The sequence below is a fragment of the Cucurbita pepo genome, chromosome LG01 (assembly GCF_002806865.2).
Source record: "Cucurbita pepo subsp. pepo cultivar mu-cu-16 chromosome LG01, ASM280686v2, whole genome shotgun sequence".
Lineage (NCBI taxonomy): Eukaryota > Viridiplantae > Streptophyta > Magnoliopsida > Cucurbitales > Cucurbitaceae > Cucurbita > Cucurbita pepo.
The window spans coordinates 644,273-656,457 of NC_036638.1; the positions used below are offsets into that span (position 1 = coordinate 644,273).

At 36.2% G+C, this 12,185-nt stretch overlaps 3 protein-coding genes across 3 annotated transcripts in view; all 3 read left to right on the forward strand.

The window, feature by feature from the left end:
* LOC111803072 (eukaryotic translation initiation factor 2 subunit alpha homolog) overlaps positions 1-2,004 on the forward strand; it is a 4,381-nt gene extending 2,377 nt beyond the window's left edge. Inside the window, exons 2-7 of the mRNA XM_023687339.1 lie at positions 150-206; positions 297-383; positions 459-605; positions 706-810; positions 1,406-1,504; positions 1,593-2,004. Of these exons, the coding sequence (XP_023543107.1) occupies positions 150-206; positions 297-383; positions 459-605; positions 706-810; positions 1,406-1,504; positions 1,593-1,748 (651 nt within the window). The 3' untranslated portion in view covers positions 1,749-2,004. The remainder of the gene's footprint in view (positions 1-149; positions 207-296; positions 384-458; positions 606-705; positions 811-1,405; positions 1,505-1,592) is intronic.
* Positions 2,005-2,996: 992 nt separating this feature from the next.
* LOC111802932 (probable methyltransferase PMT23) lies at positions 2,997-6,132 on the forward strand. The gene is made up of 8 exons (XM_023687267.1): positions 2,997-3,467; positions 3,662-3,811; positions 3,926-4,196; positions 4,273-4,383; positions 4,462-4,633; positions 4,732-4,986; positions 5,395-5,589; positions 5,815-6,132. Exons 1-8 carry the CDS (start codon positions 3,033-3,035, stop codon positions 6,014-6,016), a joined length of 1,791 nt encoding a protein of 596 aa, XP_023543035.1. The 5' UTR covers positions 2,997-3,032; the 3' UTR covers positions 6,017-6,132.
* Positions 6,133-7,283: 1,151 nt separating this feature from the next.
* Positions 7,284-12,185, forward strand: part of LOC111802981 (sister chromatid cohesion 1 protein 1-like) — a 5,977-nt gene continuing 1,075 nt past the window's right edge. Inside the window, exons 1-18 of the mRNA XM_023687270.1 lie at positions 7,284-7,336; positions 7,558-7,626; positions 7,709-7,767; positions 7,860-7,904; positions 8,002-8,021; positions 8,118-8,194; positions 8,774-8,897; positions 9,210-9,285; positions 9,388-9,466; positions 9,699-9,808; positions 10,320-10,402; positions 10,488-10,634; positions 10,905-11,070; positions 11,153-11,235; positions 11,332-11,518; positions 11,636-11,714; positions 11,814-11,944; positions 12,046-12,139. Coding sequence (XP_023543038.1) covers positions 7,284-7,336; positions 7,558-7,626; positions 7,709-7,767; positions 7,860-7,904; positions 8,002-8,021; positions 8,118-8,194; positions 8,774-8,897; positions 9,210-9,285; positions 9,388-9,466; positions 9,699-9,808; positions 10,320-10,402; positions 10,488-10,634; positions 10,905-11,070; positions 11,153-11,235; positions 11,332-11,518; positions 11,636-11,714; positions 11,814-11,944; positions 12,046-12,139 — 1,682 coding nt within the window. The remainder of the gene's footprint in view (positions 7,337-7,557; positions 7,627-7,708; positions 7,768-7,859; positions 7,905-8,001; positions 8,022-8,117; positions 8,195-8,773; positions 8,898-9,209; positions 9,286-9,387; positions 9,467-9,698; positions 9,809-10,319; positions 10,403-10,487; positions 10,635-10,904; positions 11,071-11,152; positions 11,236-11,331; positions 11,519-11,635; positions 11,715-11,813; positions 11,945-12,045; positions 12,140-12,185) is intronic.

Here is a 12,185-nt window from a genome sequence, read left to right on the forward strand (position 1 = left end):
CATGCACACAAGCACAGGGAAAAAAAAAAAAAAGATGCAAAATGCTTCTTTATGTGAAGATCTTCCAAAGCCTTAATATTCTGTTGTATTAAAGCAAGGTTGTCAAAATGCTAAATTATTATATTAAGGTGATTTCATTCTTCTTATAGGACTTGTATATCCATGTTGGCTGGCCTCTATACCGGAAATATGGTCATGCTTTTGAGGTATGTTTTTTGGTTTGTGTGCTAAGAGAACAATTTATCTTCTGGAAGAATTTAGGGGCTTGAACTGGAATTGAATTATCTTTTGTGCAGGCATTCAAGGTTATTGTAACTGATCCTGATACAGTGTTGAATTCTCTCACCCGTGAAGTCAAGGAAGCTGGTCCTGATGGGCAAGAGGTAGCATTGGTCCAAGAAAATTGAGGTGCTATTCTCTAAGTTTGGATTACATTCTAACTTAGTCTTGTATTTTAGGTAACTAAGGTAGTTCCCGCAATGTCTGAGGATGTAAAAGATGCGCTAATAAAAAATATTAGAAGAAGAATGACTCCTCAACCCCTGAAGGTTCGGGCTGATATTGAGATGAAGTGTTTCCAGTTTGACGGTGTTCTTCACATTAAGGTCTTTGTTTGACTACTTTTACCTTCTCTGATTTTTATTTGTTTTCCTTGTTGAAGTTCTTTCGTGAAAAATGTAAACACGGACTTGTCTAAATTTGCAGGAAGCAATGCGGAAAGCTGAGGCCGCTGGGAATGATGATTGTCCTGTTAAGATTAAATTGGTTGCTCCTCCACTCTATGTTCTTACGACCCAGACACTTGACAAGGTTAGTACAGTCCTCCCATGATGTGATGAATTGTTGTCTGTTATTCATGGAGATATTTGCAATTTGAGATACAAAGAATTTTCCAACTATCAATCTCCTGAACATCTATATATATATTCATCTCTGGTGATATGTACTCTTTAAGAATCTGGATTTTCTAAATTTAATCACTTAAAAAAGCTTGTTGGCTTATGAACTGATATGGGGGTAGGCAAGCTTTTCTATAGCATTTAGTGGATGTGAGCTATGAGCATAATGCAAGGAGTGAACTCTCAAACACCTTGGTTGTTTGAAAAGAAAAAAAGCTCGAGATGTTCTTAATATTCTTTAATTTGGTGACTTCTTAATTTCTTTCGTCTCCAACCAAAAAGTGTCTCTTCCCCTTTCTTCTTTTGGGATGAGCTTGGCGATGAGAGTAAGATGATTGGTCTCGAGTCTTTAAGATCGAAGGTATTATTAGATAAGAACCATATATTTGGAATACTGATGACTAAATATGCCACCACTTGACGTGTTTAAATTGTTTTCGGCTATTTTACATTTTTCGATTGGCAGCTTTGTTTAAGTTATTCATTTGTTATTTTGTGTTGAATAGGAGCAAGGAATCACTGTTCTTGAAAAAGCAATCACTGCCTGCACGGAGGCAATCGAGCATCACAAGGGAAAGCTTGTAGTGAAGGAGGCACCTAGAGCGGTGAGTCTCAACATCTGTTCACATTTAATATTAATGGTTATATCCGTTTCATCAGCTGACATCCAATCTTGTCCAATTACTATTGTAGGTGAGTGAAAGAGACGACAAATTACTTGCTGAGCACATGGCGAAGCTACGACAAGACAACGAAGAGATCAGTGGCGATGAGGATAGTGAGGAAGAGGAAGACACGGGAATGGGAGAAGTCGATGTTGAAAATGCAGGTTCTGGGATCACTGAGTAAAGATAGTTGCAGGAATCATTTGCCCTTGTAAGTTGAAGAAGGTCTGTAGTTCTGAGAGCTGTTTAATTCTTTCTTGCCACTTTACCTAGAGATTGACACAATTTTGAGAAAAATCCCCTTTTTTTTTTGTGAGGTAAGACACCTATAATACTTGAGTTATTACAATTGGGTAAATTGGGAAGTCTGTGTATTGCTCTTATTTAATGCTTTTTCTTGATATTCAATGATTAAGCTTTGTGGAAGTCTTTGTTCAACATTCAAATGATTTTGATTTTGATTTTGATTTTGACCGTTTTAGACACACATTTTATTTTTCTAGTTATATTTATAAAGTTAAGGGGTATTCTTATTAATTTAGATATATGTTTTCATTACAGGTAGTTTTTGGAAATTTGAATAAATTCAATAAAAATATGGAATTAAATTGATTTTTATCACAAGTTTCTTCATTTTGTTGCCTAAGTTTTTAATTTTTACTTCTGCTTAAACTAAGATGAAAAATATTATTACGAAAGGGTGAAAAATAAGCGCAAATTTTGCAAAGGCGTGACAATAATTAGAAATGACGTGGTGGTGGCTTATATGTTTAAAATAATGCACGTTTAACGTTATAACAAATATTTTTTACTCTATAAAGTAATTTTCGAACATTTAAATAACAAATTATTTTTTAATTATAACAAATATTTTTTACTCTATAAAGTATTTTCTGAACATTTAAATAACAAATGTTTGAATAAAGTTCGAGATATTTATTTACATATAATTTACTTTTTATTTTAAAAAAAGAGTAAATGATTCAAATGAGCCCTAAATATATAAATTTATAAAATAAAAACAGTATACAAAATTTGGGGAGAATAAAGAGTCTGGTCCTTTTCAAGCACCTGTATTAATTAATTATGATTAATAATGTCTTCAATTGTCGGTGGAAAATAAGTCCAATAATTTAATCTCACCTTTTTTTCTTTTTTATAAATATAATCTCACCCTTATTAAGTTGCCTTTAATTTTTAATAACGCTTTAGTAAATTATAATTAGTAAGAAATATATTTTTTTAATTTTCAAATTTATAATAATTTATAATTTAATATCAGAAGTATAAATTTTATCTAAATTGTATAAAAACAGTTCTTTATCGTATAATACGGAAGTGGGGTCCACTAAATAATTAAGCGACGTGGCGTGTTTTCATTTGTCCAGACGACGTCCGTGCTCTTTTTCTTCTCTCATCTCTCTCTGTATCTCACTTCCTCCTCTCTGATCCACGCTTCTGCTCATCAATGGCGGTTTCACTCCAAACCTTCATTCAAGAACGCAAAGTCCCTTTCTTCTTCACCCTCTCTGTCCTTCTCTTTTGCTTTCTCATTCTCTTCTTCACCAACTCCTTTTCTCTCAACCCTCTCGTTCGTACTTACTCCGCACTTCGATCCCCTTCTGAAACCCCATCTTCTTCTGGGGTTTATTCGGATTCTGTTCTTTCTCACGATCTTGATTCTTCTTCTTTGGCGGCGAATTTCACTTGGAACCTCTGTAATGGCTCTGTGGCGGTTGATTTTGTTCCCTGTTTGGATAATTTCAAGGCGATCAAGGCTTTGGAGTCGAGGAAGCATATGGAGCACCGTGAACGGCATTGCCCTAGTCCCAGTCCCCGCTGTTTGATTCCTCTTCCGAGTGGTTATAAGGTGCCGGTTCCCTGGCCCAAGAGTAGGGACATGGTGAGCTTGATTCTTTTCCAAGGTTTGTTGATAATCTTGTTTTTCTTAGAAGATTTCTTGGTTTACTGTGTGTGTATGTGTTTTCCCTTGAAATTGCGGCTCACTGTACTGGTCATTCTTGGCAAGTTTTGTGTTCGTCTTGTTGGAAACTGGTGGTGATTATTAATTATATTGGAAACCCTGTTTTTTTTTAGATTTGGTATGATAATGTTCCTCATCCGAAGCTTGTTGAATACAAGAAAGATCAACATTGGGTAGTTAAGTCGGGCGATTATCTTAACTTTCCTGGAGGAGGCACACAGTTCAAGGATGGAGTTGATCGCTACATTGACTTCATTCAGAAGGTGTTTTTACTCAGAAAAATTGCAAACACATTCTTATTGTAATTTAGGATCCCTCACTAGAATTTGTACTAATCTAAGCTTGATTTCGTATCGCTTTGACTGAATTTGGGACAGACTTTATCGGCCATTAAGTGGGGGAAGAACATCAGAGTTATTCTAGATGTTGGCTGTGGTGTTGCTAGCTTTGGTGGCTATTTACTGCAGAAGAATGTTCTTGCCATGTCCTTTGCTCCAAAGGATGAACATGAAGCACAGATACAATTTGCTTTAGAACGGGGAATTCCTGCTACTCTTTCAGTCATTGGAACACAGAGGCTGACATTTCCAGACAACGTTTATGATTTGATCCATTGTGCTCGTTGCAGGGTCCATTGGGATGCAGATGGTAATCTTTGATCAACCGAGTCTTGTTTGTCAGTAGTAATCAACTAATCTTATGAACATTTTGGTATATATTTCAGGTGGGAAACCATTATTGGAGCTCAATAGGATTCTCAGGCCTGGAGGATACTTCATTTGGTCTGCTACACCGGTTTATCGTGACGATGAACGAGACAAGGATGTCTGGAATGGTTTGTTTCGTAAACAATATCTGTATTTTATTTTCAGTGGACGGCATTGTTAAGATTGTTTGAATTGATAACTTACAGCAATGGTGTTGCTAACGAAGTCGATGTGCTGGAAGGTTGTGAAAAAGACTTCTGATTCATCTGGGGTCGGCCTCGTAATATATCAGAAGCCCACGACAACGTCTTGTTATGACAAACGTAGTGAAAATGATCCTCCCATATGTGATGAAAAGAACAAGAGGAATAATTCTTGGTATTTCTTGGAACTCCTTGCCTGTCTCTACCGTTTTCTTTGGCAGCAACACGGTTATATGTAACGGGTACGATCATTTTGTTTCTGTTCTTTGATAGGTATGTGCCCCTGACTAGATGTATTTCCCAGCTTCCAGTTGATAGCAAAGGCAACTATTATGCTTGGCCTTCGCCATGGCCGCAGAGACTAACTAGCAAACCGCTTAGCTTGTCTGTTGAATCAAATGCTGAGGAGAAATTCTTGGAGGATACCAAACATTGGTCTACTGTTGTATCAGATGTTTATCGAGTTAATGTCGGCATAGACTGGTCGAGTATCCGAAACGTGCTGGATATGAATGCTGGCTATGGAGGGTAAAACTTATACAAATAATTAATATAAGCATTAAGTTCCTCTTTTGATCTTTAGTTTTGTTAAATTGCTCTTTAAAGTCTTCTTTATATTATGGAAGACTCCTTTTAAAATGCCCTTAGTCCAGTTAATGTAACGGTCCAAGCCCACCACTAGCAGATATTGTTAAAGCGCCTCTATTAGGGAGAGGTTTCCACACTCCTATAAAGAATGTTTTGTTTTCCTCTCCAACTGATGTGAGATCTTACGGTTAATCTAGTATGATCTTAGTTTAGTTTCATTGCTTTTGGATATACTGATGTGGGAAAGATGCAACACTCAGACCAGATGTTACCATTCAGTTTGTTCTTCTTATGACCCTTTTAAGTTCAAATGCTTACTCTCACTTTCAATAATTCCCTAATTTGCAGGTTTGCAGCTGCACTAATTGATCTACCACTTTGGGTTATGAATGTTGTCCCCATAGACGTACCGGATACTTTGTCCATCATTTTCGATAGAGGATTGATCGGTCTCTACCACGACTGGTGCGAGTCCTTAAACACCTACCCTCGAACCTACGACCTTCTACATTCGAGCTTTCTCTTCACAGTTCTTAAGAGAAGGTAAGACATGTTATAGCATATTTGATCTTCCTATGCATATTCTTAACACCCGTTGATTTGGAATTCAACACGAGATCGAACTTCAAATTTCTCGACTTTATACCTTGTTAAATTACACTAAATCCAATGCTTAAGCTAATCGATACATGGATATGAACATTGTGTTTTACATAGTTACTTGAGTTCTGAGTTTCTAAGTTTCGACGACTTCGGTTATCCTTTCAGATGCGACGTGGTAGATACGGTCGTGGAGATGGATAGAATAGTGAGGCCAGGCGGATATGTTCTGATTCAGGAAAGCCTGGAGGTAATAAAGGAGCTTGGTCCCATGTTTCGCTCACTTCACTGGTCTGTTTCTGTATATGAAGATGAGTTTCTTGTTGGAAAAAAGGGATTTTGGCGGCCATCAGCCCCTCATTCCAAGTGAAAAGCACAGATAGTTTGAACTCTTTGCCATAGTTTTCCCTTTCTTTACATATTTTACTCATTTTCAATTCTAAAACAAAATACATATGAGGTTAATATCTTGAGTGTATGTTATCATATAGCCATCCTTTTTTTTAGCTTCATTTTAGAAAATGTTTAATAATTTCAGGAAATGAATATTTATAATGGGTTAAAAATTTCATTAAAATTGTTTAAAATATTATTTTATAATTTTTAGAATTGACATTATTTTAGTGTTTGTACTTTTAAATGTTCAAATTTAATTATTATATTTTTAATTTTAAATTTAGGAAATGAAATTTATCGATCTAATTGAATTAATTTTATTCCACTGGTAAGCTGGACTATCCAATCAAATCCAAGTCTACAAAATTAATCAAATTAACTAAAATGTTTCTAAATAAATATATTTATATATTTCAATTTTTTTTTTTTAATTTACTGATGATTCCATCTAAAAAAAAAATCTTGTTATTTCAATGAAGTCACAAATTAATTTCAAATTGTATTTATCTTTAAAGAATATAATAAAATATGTAAATTAAATTCTCTACAATTTTAGAATTTTTAGTTTTTCTACCAGTGATATGAATTGTAACCTAAATTGCATTAAATTTATTATTGCAATTCTTGTAAATAATTGACACATGCAGTAAAAAATAATAAAATCATGAAACATGTAAAATAAATTAATATGGAATCAAATAATGTATTCTTTTTTTATTTTTATGCTATTTATGTAAATGCTCTCTCTTTTATTTAATAATTAATAAAATGAAGCGACAAATTTGGCCGTGTAAGTGACTAAAAATGACTAGTTTTTGTAATTAAAAAATAGTCTGTATGGTTATTGTAAATTCTGTTAAAATTTTACCGAAATTAATTACTTGGGGGGTAATTCCGTGAGCTCGCAAGCAACTGAAGCACTTAGCAATGGTAATTTCACCCGTAGTTTCACCAAAACTTGCGTCTTTTAACATTTCACGGTGAGTTTGTTTGTTCTATTTACTTCGGTAGTACAGAAGTTTCTGTGCCTTCCGAGTGAGTTTATCGTCCACGGCGTCGTCTGTGCATGAAGCTCTGTGACAATGGCGGGCTCTTTTAGTTAGTTATTAGCGGAAGCCAAAGTGATCGCAAACGAAAACTCCACTTTGTTTGTTCTTCTCTTCTTTTCTTCTTCTTCTTCTGATTGAAGTCTGATTGAAGAGTTTCAAGTTGCAACAGCGGCGAAAAGAAGTTGATCGACTATGTTTTACTCGCATCAGCTACTGGCTCGCAAGGCTCCACTCGGCCAAATCTGGTAAGCGGATTGGAGTACGCTTCTGGATCTAAATATGTTCGAATCAACGAGTGTGTGTTTGTGAAACTCTTCATTTGGTTATTTGTGTTCTTGTTTGAGTTATTTCGGATGTTGTTGATGTGTCCTGCTTTGACAGGCCCAGTCCTGCATCGATGGCTTGTACAAATTGTATTATATGTGTTTTGATGTATTCTATTATTTTCTGTATCTCTGTTACTAAGGATGGCTGCAACAATGCACGCGAAGATCAATCGGAGAAAGCTCGACAAGTTGAACATTATCAAAATTTGGTAATGGAAAAAACAGATGGAGCTAAGTTTCTTCAATTGATCGATGTTTGTTTAGTTTTGATTGTTGTGCGGGATATTGCAGTGAGGAGATTTTGAATCCTTCAGTTCCAATGGCTCTCAGACTCTCGGGGATTCTCATGGGTAATCGTCCTTCTCTTCGAATTCTCAATAACTTTAACGCTCTGCTTCATCTAAGTAACAGAGGCAGTGGCTCTCTTCTTCACTATTCTCAGGTGGCGTTGTCATTGTCTATGAACGAAAAGTTAAAATCCTTTACGGTAACCTTTTGATTACCTTTATTAAGGAGTGCATTGTTTTAGAGTTCAAACGCTGTTTCTGAAGAATTGCGCTCTTTGTTTTTCTGTTTTATCACAGAGGATGTAACTCGCCTTCTGGTAATTACTCAAGTTTGAGTTCTATCTACAGATTACTGTTTGCATCTTATAATGACTATGTTTTGTAAGTTTATTTTCTGAAATGAATTTTCTCAGGTTGAGATAAACGAAGCGTGGAAGGTGAAAACAGTTACAGAGCCCACCGTTATTCCCAAAGGAAAATCTCTGGCCAAGTTCGTTACTCCTTTCCTTCTTCTTATGGAAATGCACGATCATTTAATTATTTATTTATTTCGAAAAGGAATGCGTGTGCATCTGAAACTATGAATAACTTGAATAGATGTCCGGGTTGCTTCCGGGCCCAAAATAAGATGGGTTCTGGGCGGACTAAGAAGGTGATTTTGGCTCTGAATTTGTATGATTATCATTTTCATTTGCTTATAGTCCAAAGTAAGATGAGCTTGGGGTGGATTAAGAGAGTGATTTTGACTCTCAGTTTGTCTGTTTAGGATTTTCATTCCCACAGTTTTGAAATGCTTTTTATAGGTCCATTGTCCAAAATGTAAGATGAGATTGGGGCAGGTTAAGAAGATGATTTCGACTCTGTTAGGTGGTGATTTTCATAGGTTCACAGTCGAAAATAAAATGAGTTGGGTCTGAGTTGAGAGGGTAATTTTCGCTCTGAATTTGTTTGGTTATGCTTTCGTATCTCCACAGTACAAAATAATGAGTATTTGGCGGGTTAAGAAGGCGATCTTGACTCATATTTTATCTGGGTATGATTTGTATTATATACGTCCACATGTACTCAGGAAGCAGGCAGTCACTCGGCCTAAGAAGGATCCGAGAGACATCGGAGATCATGAATCACAGTCCATTAACTTCTCCCGCAGCACCTCTCCAATGAGGTTTCAACAAACCGCATTTTTTACTTTGGTAAGCCGTAGAGAAGAATGCCTTTTTTTTTTTGGGTTCAACAGTTTATAGAAATTCAGTCAGTAGTTCCCATCTAGGTATATGTTCCATGCCAATCCAGACCACTGTGGAAGTGGAATTGGCAGATTTTAATCATATTAAGTTATACTAAGAATGATCTTACGAGAAAGACGAGAAAAATGACACTGATGAATATTGTCTAAGAAGGGAACTGATTTGTTTGGTGATTGTCATACTATTTTATGTTCTTCAAAGAAAATTATAGGAGCTCAATTACCGACTATTGATTGATAGATCTTTCTGCGTTTGCAGCGGCTCGACAGTGTGGATGAACCATATATCAATGACAAAACAATGGAAGATGATCCGTCACAAAACTTCCATCAAAGTTTGTTCTGTTGCTTGAACTCATTATCACTTATTTTCTGCACAACTAATTAATTCATAATGCGTTCTACCTACTAATGATCTTAGTTATTCTGTTTCTCAGCTGATGCTGAAAATATAACCTTGCTCGAGCGTTTAGATGAGTATCAATCAAATACAAATACGTTCAATCGGTTTGAAAGGTGAATTCTTACCTGCATGCATATAACTTGTATAATTTCCTTTGCAACTTCCGCTTTCTCAAGAATTTGAGTGGGCAAAACATTTGTGTTCATTGACGCTTGCTACACATACACAAATCTCAAATTATGAAGCTCTCACTTGCACCGTAGTGATAATCCAACTCGCTATTTGAAATCCCTCTGGAATGGTAAAAAGAAGCCACAACATTTATTTCTTGTGCTGGATTTGTAGATTTGATATCGAAGAAGATGAGGACACACAGCTGAATTTTGCTTCTGTAGATCAAACACAAATTCCAGTTATTCCAAGATCTTCCCCTCCTCTTGACAACTATCTAGAAGGTAAGATATATTATCACGATTTGGTACTTAAAACGCCGTCAATTGAGTCAGTATTCCATATTCATAAATTGTAAGAACATACAGTTTTAAGTTCAACCTTCTCGTCCCATCATTTACTGGTTTTATATTTTGGAGTCAGTACATGTCAAGCTATTTATTTTTACCTTGTGAGGAATGAAATAGATGTGAACATATGAACGTTTCATCTACTTGTTTGTAACCACAGCATCCCAGAAATGTGGGCATCTGTTCCAAGCTCATGGCCTGAGGGAAGAAAAACTATAAATAGCCTCATCTCTTCTGTCTCTCATCTCTCTCAGTACATTCTTATTTTCCTTCCTTTTAACATCTTTTACAGATCAGAGTCTGCTATATTTCGACTTAATGAACACAAACTGATCGATTCATAGTCACAATTCGATTTAACTTGCTACTTCATTTCCAAAGGACTTTCATCTTTGAATGTCAAATTTAGAATAAATTTCACATGTTTATGCATTCTCACCTTCAGGCCCTCCGGATGCTGAAGTCCAGGACCAACATCTTGAACGCAATGTCATGCAGCAAGCCTATGAACCCAAGGAGCTCAGACAGGTATTCTACTAGTATACTTAATAAAGAATACATTAACTACGCAATGCAGGCTTACCAGACAATGAAAGTATCCATTCCGCACCAGGTGAAGAAGGTGGCAATAAAAAGGAAAACAAAATGGACAGCAGCCTCTCAGATGGACTATGAACAGACCATGGTTCCTGGATACATATACCAATCTTGGCTTCAAGATGTCTCGGATCTGGTCTCTAGAAGAGGAAGAAAAAGAAAGGTTCACCTTAGTCTCCAACATGCAATTCTCAGTTTATTTCATTTTATGTATTGGTGAACATAGATAATTACACTTATGAACTACTCAATTCTTACGAAATTTTCTCACAAGTATCAGTGCGCTTGACTACCGACCGCAATGGTATGTCTTAGATGCTTATTCTGATGTGACATTGATAGTTGTGATAAGATTGATATTGCGCAAGATAGATAACAAAAACTATCAACTGATAAGATTGATATAAAGAAATTTCATATTCTTGTGTTGCAGCGGACAGGCGCAAGGTCCTCTACGAAGGTAGCTAATCTGATGGATCTTCCACCGGTGGTGTTAAGTGGTCGCTTATTCTCAGATGGAGGTAGAGAAGTCTATTATCCAGCTCCTCTGCTAGAGTTGTGGATGAAAAGTATCAGGAACCCCCGTGACTCACCTTCTGGTTAGTATTTTCCGTAACTCGATATTTCCCTTGAAAATATATATTTAGGGGGAAAAGGAAAATGATCATTTATTTCCTGCAGCGAGGAACTCTGCAGTATTACCCCCTGAGCCATCACTGTCTTCACAGCCAGAGAGAGTAAACTTTCCAGATCATATGGATTTTGTAAGCCGTTTAACCAACTCTACAGATTTAATTTATTTTGAATGTTGGACGAATATAATCTTCTATCTTACGAATTCTTAAATGTGAATTATAAAGCCTTTTGAAGATCATCACAGTGGAGTTGGTTCTCAGTCATTTGGAGCTTCAATAGAGAAGCTAAGAACCAAACCAGTCAACGAAGACATTCAAGCCGAGATCCTTCTGGGAGAACTCAGACCCAACTTTATGGACAATGTAATGAGGCTGGCTGAAAGAAATCAGGTGGTTACACCTGGAAATTCTGGTCCGTTTTCTTCATCTCAGCTTAAACAGTTACACACTTCATTCCAGGTCCATAATAAGAACTTTGAGATGGTCACAACTTCTTTTTTAAAAAAACACTGTTCATCCGAATAAATAGGAATTGGAATGAGGCCAGTTTCAAGCTCAGCATCTGAACATGGTGTATTCTCATATAATTCAGAGACCAATTCTGCACGGTTAGTAGTACATTAGCTTCAAAACATTCCCTTTTGAACCCAAAACAAGAATTTGTTTTGCGTTTAAATCACTAAGATTGAAGTATTAACGGTCAATAGTTCCAACAAGAAAAGGCCTTATTCTTCGTCGAGACATAGTAGCGGAGGTCTCGAACCTGTAGATGAGGAAAATCAATGGCATCACTCTGATCCAAATTTCAAGTTAGCGAGGTTGTCTGAAAATGATACAGGTAAGTAAAACACTAATCTAATCATAGCCTAAACAATCGCTTTGGGCTTATTTTTCTACTTAGCTCTACTTTACACGCTATAATTGATAATTTTCTCACAGATTTATTGGTAGAAACTGCACGGACGCAAACTCAAGTAACTCAACCCGCGATCAAGCATTCTCCTGCTGACAAGATAACTGATTCCATTCGAATGTAATTCTTTTATTATTATTATTATTTTTTTTTTGGGGGGGGGGTG

Coding starts and splice junctions, on each gene's coding strand:
- LOC111802932 (XM_023687267.1), top strand. CDS start 3,033: ATGGCGGTTTCACTCCAAACCTTCATTCAAGAACGCAAAGTCCCTTTC. Junction 4,197..4,272: donor GGTCCATTGGGATGCAGATG/GTAATCTTTGAT, acceptor TATATATTTCAG/GTGGGAAACCATTATTGGAG. Junction 4,634..4,731: donor AACAAGAGGAATAATTCTTG/GTATTTCTTGGA, acceptor GTTCTTTGATAG/GTATGTGCCCCTGACTAGAT.